This window comes from Zingiber officinale, chromosome 4B (genome assembly GCF_018446385.1).
Source record: "Zingiber officinale cultivar Zhangliang chromosome 4B, Zo_v1.1, whole genome shotgun sequence".
Classification (NCBI taxonomy): domain Eukaryota; kingdom Viridiplantae; phylum Streptophyta; class Magnoliopsida; order Zingiberales; family Zingiberaceae; genus Zingiber; species Zingiber officinale.
The window spans coordinates 116,918,168-116,926,839 of NC_055993.1; the positions used below are offsets into that span (position 1 = coordinate 116,918,168).

General features: G+C 35.2%; 1 protein-coding gene across 1 annotated transcript; it reads left to right on the top strand.

The window, feature by feature from the left end:
• The first annotated feature begins 331 nt into the window (after positions 1 to 331).
• On the top strand, positions 332 to 8,218 carry LOC121976158 (calmodulin-3). The gene is made up of 2 exons (XM_042528190.1): positions 332 to 573; positions 7,598 to 8,218. Exons 1-2 carry the CDS (start codon positions 498 to 500, stop codon positions 7,969 to 7,971), a joined length of 450 nt encoding a protein of 149 aa, XP_042384124.1. The 5' UTR covers positions 332 to 497; the 3' UTR covers positions 7,972 to 8,218.
• The last annotated feature ends 454 nt before the right edge of the window (positions 8,219 to 8,672 follow it).

Below are 8,672 nucleotides of genomic sequence, written 5' to 3' on the forward strand. Positions count from 1 at the left end.
ATAAATGAGTTAAGTTGAATTGGATTATTTATTTAATTTATAGAGTTTATTTAAATTTATTTATTAAGAATTTTATTAAATTTTAATTTTAATTTTTTTATTAAAAATTAATTTATATTATTTATTAGTATTAAATTTATTTACTTTCTATATTTTTATTATTAAAATAAATTTATTAAATTGAACAACAAGTTTATTTATAAATGTGTAATTCATGTACCACCCCAACCTTAGAACAAACGACTTGTACTCTTTTCACTGGCCTCATCCAGACCGTTTGATTAATGCCTGACTGCCTTTACCAAATTGGGGGCTAAAATGGACATTTAACATCTCCTCCATGAATGCGCAGGGACTTTTAGGGGCGTGAGTGTGCAAGCGGGTGCCATTCCTCGCCGGTGAAATCGCGATCGCGCCTCCTCCTCTTTTTCTTGTATTTTTCCTTGTCTTTATTTCAGGTCTTTCTCTTTCCGTTTCTTTGTTGTGACGTAGAAGCCATGGCGGAGCAGCTCACCGACGACCAGATCGCTGAGTTCAAGGAGGCCTTCAGTTTGTTTGACAAGGATGGCGATGGTATGCTTCCTTTTGATCCAATTTGTTCCTCCACCTTCTCTGTTTCTAGATCTGCGGCACATCTTGCCTTGATGACCCTTTTTGATTTTGTCGGTATTTGGTTATAGTCAGATCTATTTTAGCCCCCGAATCACAACTATAGGTTCGCATCGATAACTGAAAAAAGATGATCTTTTTCACTCATCCTAAGTGCGAGCAAGTCTGAATAGTAATTTACCATTGATCTTCCAATTTGTTGATACATTCTTGTAAATAAAATTTCCAAGTGACGATTTAGCAAATCAGTTGCTAAAACTGGGGTTGTGATTTTGTTCGCAAAAAATCAAATGTGGTACATTTTTGTTAACATTAATTGAACTAAGTTATAAGTGTGCAATGAACATATTTCTAGAGATTGTTTGTTATTTTCATAAAGTCGGTCTTCAGGGGTAATGACTATGGAGTTAGCACTGGTGGGTACAGTTCTTCGGTTCGTAAAGGAAATTTTTTTTTAGGAATGTCCTGTTTTTTCAATATCCTGGAGATCCTATTTGGCAGCCGATCGTTTTAGCCTATTCTTTTAATACGCTTCTTTAGGTAGTTGGTCAAACTTCCAATCAGTATGCAGGATGCTGCTTGAAGGCTTGTTCAGTGGTGAATGTAGACTATCGTGTATCTATAAGATGTGTAAGAATTTTGCGAATGTTCTATATTTGATGTTGGTATTGTAGATTTATACGATAAGGATCTGGCAACATCATTTACTATTGTGAGTTCTTTCCAATGGGAACATCATTGTTTTAATAATCTAACAAAGTAAAAGCAAGATTACTACAATATGAAGCTGGAAGGTTAAAAAGCTGGGAGGTTGAGGAGCTGAGTCGCACATTAGTTTAGTTTGTATGCTAAGGATCTGAATAACATCATTTACTATTGTGAATTCTTTACAAGGGGTATGAAACATCTTTGTTTTAATAATCTAACAAAGTCAGAGCAACGTTACTACAATATGAAGCTGGAAGTTTTAGAAACTGAATCTCACATTATTTAGTTGTTTGTGCTATATTTTCCATTGCAGTATTTTTTTTCCATGTTATAAAAGTCTCAGACTTTGAGGCGTGTATATAGAACACCCTCTTTAAAGAATATATTGTTGGAAAATTGATTTTCATAACCAATAAGTCAAATATGGACAAGGGCGGCTGCTTTGCTAGTAGACCGGTGTAAACTTTATGAAGGGTTGGTCTAGTATGATCAGATTGAAAGTGTTTGCTTGCATACATAGATGCGGATATATAAACGTTAACTTGAGAGTGTCAATTTGCATGGGAACATTCAGGGTGAAAATTAATTAAGAAATCGGAACTAATTTTCGAGATTTGGTTGCAAAAATAATTAATCAATTATTCAAACTTAATCATTAAAAAATAACTGATTAATTAAAAGTTTAATTGATTAATTAGTAGATCAATTGATTAAAATATTAATCAATTAGTTGATGAATTAATTCATGCATGCATCTTCGGTTGTAGGCTTGTAGCCGATTCATTAATGTATATGGTATGATAGAAGAATTAATTGATTAAAGGGCAACTCGGTGCATGAAGGCTCCGCCAATAAAAAAATATTAATCAATTAATTACTGAATTAATGCATGTGGTATAATTGATCAATTAATTAAAATACAACAATAGTTGTTGAAAAGAAAATTTTAAAATAATTGATTAATTAATTTAATTAATGATTCTTTCACTCCTTTGATTATCCTTCACTCTTATAAATATAAATAGATTTATCTTGTCCCCACGGAATGCCCAGTTGGCTAGAGGGTGGTAAACTTGCTATAATAGGGCAAGAGATCAATTCCCGCAGGCACATGCTTGGGAAAAAAAAACCTCACACCCACTAGTTATAACTTGGCGATCGGCTATATGCTGACCCCGTATTTTACCTCCCTTTACATAACCTGGGGGCGGGCTATGAGGGGCGCTTGGGGTGAGCGTAATCACTTTTTGCTACAATAAATAGACACTCAAGATGTTAATTTTCCTCTTGAGCTCCTTTTTCTCCCTTTACTTCTAAAGAGTTCTAAGGCTTTAAAAGTTTATCGAGATTTAAAATTTAGAGTGCTCATATTCCAATTCGATTGTCAATCAACTATAAGCATTTGGGCATGGCAATATTGTTTTAAGGAAAGAAGGCATAGTCTTCGGCTCGACCTTAAAACTTTTATCCAAAGGAATAAGTTTATCGAAGAGGTGTGCTGATATACGAAAGGATAACTCGGCGACTGACCATAATTGAGTTGTTGATTGATAATAGTAAATTGGAGATAATAATATTGGAAGGGGTGCTTCAACAACCAAAGGGGTGTATCAAGATTCTAAAAGGGACATGCTCTTTGTCGCCATACTTATACCCCACCAGTTCGAGTCGTTCATATGTCAACAAGTTGACTTCCCAGACCTAAACTATTGGACCTATTTCATGGATTGAGAGAAAGTCTACCAATAATCTTAAAATGATATTTCGGTTATGTCAATCATGGGTCTCACTCTTATTGAAAAGAAACCTCAGAAGATCTCTGGAATCGACTTCAAAGCGGTGGTAGTAAAGGATATTGTATTGTTTAAAGAAAAATATACCTCTCTAGGTTACTATTGGAAGATACAGCTAGCACATCTAAAGATGAACCTCAAGCAAAGGGAGAGTTGATCACATGGAAAATAGAGATTTTATACGCAAAAAACATGCCCTCAAAGGGCTGGATGATAAACTATACAATGGGTATAGTGTGACAATGATGATGAAGGTTTTGTGGGGGGGTTGGTAGACTAAAAACACAAAGTAGATCATGGTGACTTTAAACTATCCAAAAAGAGGGCTAACAAGAGGTTTCAAATGGGAGCTTGGGTCACTTGGATAAAAGCTAAGCTTGATTCTAACATAAGATAAATGATGGATAAGTTGGAAGGATTGCATCACATATGTTGCTATTGACCAAGAGATCTAGTATCACTCCCGTTATGTCGAAGCCAAAAGGGTTTTCCTCTTGCACGAGTTCATTAAAGGGCACATCCTTGGCATAGGGTCAAACGAGCAATTGTGCAACCTTAGCTCTCGTGCCCAACGGGTAATGAACTCACTTTGGTTTACAAGCTCAATATATGATAAAATCCTCTCTAGTCTTGTAGTGAATGGTGATTGAATATGACCCTAGTCCATGCACAAAGATTCTTCCTTGGCACAAACATCACTCGCCGATCAGACGTGACCCTATTCGATTGCACAACTGAAGATGGTTCTTGAGAATTAAAGCATCTTGATCAACACTTTGATCGAAGGGCCATAGTTTGGCTTGATAAAAAAACACAAGGGATGAATGTTAGCTTGAGCATTCCTTGAGTACAAGTCCAACCCTAGTTAGCATTCCGATCAGGCGTATATATAGCTTTGGCTCAGTAAAATCAGAAGACCAAGGAATATATGCTCTCTAGATTAAGCGATTCTGAAGAAAAGATGCAATCTTGAGCAACACTTTGATCAGACGATTGTAGCTTTTGGTGTGGACCGATCAAAAGGCCAAATGAGAATGTGTTAGAAATGCCCCTTGTATTATGCAAGGGGAACTTTACCAAAGGCATCACATCCTTTGCCTTTAATTGTCATTGATTATTAAAGGAGCTAGAGAGACTTGCTGAGAAGTAAGATTGAGACCCTTGAATTGTTAGAAATGTGGTTGAAAAAATCAAATAGGTAAAATTATCTATAGTGATTAAAGAAGAGAATACATGGTACTATTTAAGGATTTTTTTCTCAGAGAAGAGCAACATTCATTGATGTATCCAACTCACCTTAGTGGTGTTGTGGAATGTGAGATTCGTATGCTAAGAAGATGATAAATGCTATGTTAATAAGTTTTGGGATTGTCCTAGAAATTATGGGAGAAAAATGTTCACTTGACAAACCACAATTCCCTTGAGATAGAGATGAAACTCTCGACGAGTCATAAAAAGGTCAATAACCTTTTCATGGAATCAATAAATGTGGGAATGCGGTGGTGTTCGACTAAGGTATGAATACCAAAATTGGGGCTAAAAGAGTTCACTGCATATTCGATAAATATGCATCGTGCTAGTAGTTATAATTCACTGCAATAGCCTCGAATCTATGAGAGGACACAAGTGTGAAATGGTACGTCTTGTCATATTCATCGAAGACTTAATATCATGTAAGCAGTAGATCTTTAATGATGAGATTTTCATCAAATATGCAAATCTTCTAATTAAAAAGGTCTAACAAGAGATCAAATATATTGCACATCTAAGGGAATGGGCCAAAAACCAACATATGAATCTATTAGTGGCCATGTTGACCGAGATCCCAAGATCACGTTTCAAAAGGGACAACATCGCAAATTCGAGGCACTTAGTTAGGAATAATAACTCCAACTCATTCTTAGGAACATAAAGGTGAGCAGCAGGCCTTTAATAATTCTTATATTGTATCACATAGACATAGGGTATAATGGGCTATTGCACGATACTAATGAAAGGAGATCGCCTATATGAGTGCTAAGTGAAAGCATCTTTAAAACTGTAAGCACTTATGAATTCTGAAGCATTGTCTATGGCCAAAACGGACACAATAATGAAGCAACAAAAGCCTGCGGGCTATTGTGCGGATATGATTGTCTTGGTTTACACTGACGGCTGAACAATTCAAAATATGGTTCCAGCAAAGTAAATTCGATTATATTTCATTATAGTAAATATTCAAAGCTACAAGCTATCTCTCTTGAACCAATAGTCTTCTAGTAAATCTTGTTTAAGGCTTGAAACTTATTTATAATTTCGATTCATACGTGGGATTGTTGAAAAATTGATTTTTGTAACCAATAAGTCAAATAGTAACAAAGACAATTGTTTTATGAGTAGATTGATGTAAATTAATTTCTTAAATGGATGAGAAATTAACGAAGGGTTGGTCTTGTATGATTGGATTGAAAGTGTTAGCTTGCAAACAAGCTAGACTCATGGATGAAATATACAAATGTTAACTCTCGAGTGTTAATTCACTTGGGGGACTATTAAGGGGTGAAAATTGGATTTTCCCACTTCAAAAAGGATTGATCAATTATTCTCAATTAATCTTTGAGAATTAATTAGTTAATTAAATGATTAATTAGTAGATAATTTATTGATCAATTAATTGGTGAATTAATTGATGCGGCTCTGGCTGTAATCAATAATTAATTAATTTATATAGCGCAGCAGCACAATTAATTGATTAATTAAAAAGATTAATCAATTAATTATTGAATTAATGTTTGTGCGGCAGAACTAATCAATTAATTAAAATATAGTTATCGCTGCTGGAAAAAAACAAATTGATTAATTAATTCAATTAATAACCTTCACCCCTTGGAATACTCTTCACCTATAAATAGATCCCTCTTCGCTTCCTTAATATACTTAATAGTGTAAATTATCCTTTTGAGTTTTCTTTTCTCCCTTTCCTCTCTAAAGAGTTCCAAGGTTTGGAAGGTTTTTCGGGATTTGAAATTTTGGAGTGCTCCTTTTTTGAGTCATAAGTTGTTGTATCTTGGGAGGTAATTGTCAATTAACCATAAGTACATGAGAATGGCAATATTGTCTTTAGGAAAGAAGGTATATATAGCCTTCACTTCAACCTTAACTCTTTTTCAAAGGGATAAGTTTATGTGAAGAAGTGTGCAAGAGGTAACTCGATGACCGACCATTATTGAGTCGGTGACCAATAATAGGAAATTGGATAGGATGCTATCAGAATGGTGTATATACCACCCAGAGAATGCCTTGGCAACCAAAGGGAGATTCTAAAGGGAACATGATCCTCGTCACCATACTGACACCCCACCAGTTTTTAGGTCATGAATATGTCAACAAGTTGGAACCCAACTGACAGACCTATCTCATGGTCTGAGAGAAAGTATACAGACATATATTGCCTCTACTATTATGGGAATTCTTCTCCACCATACAACAAAGCCCTTTTCAAATAATTAACATGGTTGTAGATATATTTATATTCAATCAAATTTTCAATTATTTAGCAATTGATCTTTCAGGCATGCACATACCAAGTATATGGAATACCTGCAACTCATTGTTAATTTGTAGCAAAAATGACTTGAGAAAGAGTAGCATTCCAGGTTCCTTTTTAGGTGCATTATAATTGCCTAGTGGAGAATAATTGAAAGAATTCTGCTTGCATTATAGGTTAAAAGAATCACCCTTAAGGGAAAGATGGCAGAATGGGAGGAGATTGTAACAACCAAATCCTAAAGTAATATAATCATGGATAACACTTGTAAATTGCAGTCGTATACAACTTTTTTAATTAATTATTAGCATGCATGATGAAAGATGTGTGATGTAAACCAGACAGGATTACTTTAAAGCAGGTTAACAAGTTGGAAAACACTTAATATTAGCATTCTTGCTTTCTTTAGTTACCATCTCATACCACTAACTCCTGCGACTCAAAGATTGAATGCTTATCGGGTGAAGTTATTGCTTTTTCTCTTTTTCTTCATGCAAAATGTGAAGATAAATGTGAGAACGCAACAAACTTGATGGAATTTTTTTATGAAGTTGAGGATGGTTTAGCTAACTTCAATTTATTCAGGCTTCATTGTGGTTCATGTTTCTATGAGTTGAGGAATAAGATTCTTGTCCTATTGGTAGTATGGTACCAATATGGGTATCTAAGTGTTGGCAGCATTTTCTGGAATATTTTTTTTTAGGATTTTAAGATTGATCATCGATAATGTTATTTTTGGCACAACACAAAAAAAAAAATGTACTGTAAGGTATGAAGGTTGTATTGGATGGAATCCACTTTGATGTTTTCGGAGAAAATCCTTTCTAATTGTTGGCCCGATGCAAACTATGTATCATAGTTTGGAATGAAATTTCCTTAAGCTACTGACTGTTGCAGAAGAGAGTTCCATAATGTTCTGTAAGTTATACTGTGGTCTCACACGTTTATGGAATTTGTCCAGGTTGTATCACGACCAAGGAGCTTGGAACTGTGATGCGTTCTTTGGGTCAGAATCCTACAGAAGCTGAGCTGCAAGACATGATCAACGAAGTTGATGCTGATGGAAATGGGACAATTGACTTCCCCGAGTTTCTTAACTTGATGGCCCGGAAAATGAAGGATACAGATTCAGAGGAAGAGTTGAAGGAGGCATTCAGAGTGTTTGACAAGGACCAGAATGGCTTCATATCTGCTGCTGAGCTTCGCCATGTGATGACCAACCTCGGAGAAAAGCTCACAGATGAGGAAGTTGACGAGATGATTCGTGAGGCTGATGTAGATGGCGATGGTCAGATCAACTATGATGAGTTTGTTAAAATCATGATGGCCAAGTGAGTTCTATCACAAAGTAGGAAGCGGTGATCTTATTAAATGTCACTTAATTCCGAGAAACTAAGGATGGATCTATTCTGCTGCTCTCTTGTTTGATGTTTTGCTTGGTTGTATCATTTCAGAGATGTTTATTATCTAATCCTCGTGTCCTGTTCTAACGTGTTCAAGTTTTTGGACATCGAAGAATCTTGTTCTTAGACTTTTTGTAATTCATTGAAACCTCTAATGTAGTTTTATGTGCTTTCCCTAATGCCTTACCCTGAGGGATGAACCAAGAAAGAATGGATTGCATTAAAGTGATTGTACGAGAGTTGAGATTTGATTCTCCGAGTTATTTGATGTAAAATAAGAGGGAGGATCATTTAAATGTTCTTTGATGAATTTTGGTAATTTTTTGTCCTCGTGAAATTAGGCAGGTGGAATGACTTTTTTTTTTTCCTCCCGAGTTAAATTATGAGTTTCTTTCCTCCCAGTTAAAATTCTTCGACAAGCCAATAGCACCAACGAAGAGCTGTGAGGCTATGAGTTTGCTATAAGTTGCTGTACATTTAAACACATATTAAATATACTGGTAATACATGAGATATGATTGAATCAATAATAAATTTATTTTTAGTGTTTGGTAATAAATTTAAGTTGGTAAAGCTAAAAATAATTATATAATATTAGGAGCTGGAGGGTTGTTGAACCACGTTGCATTGCCG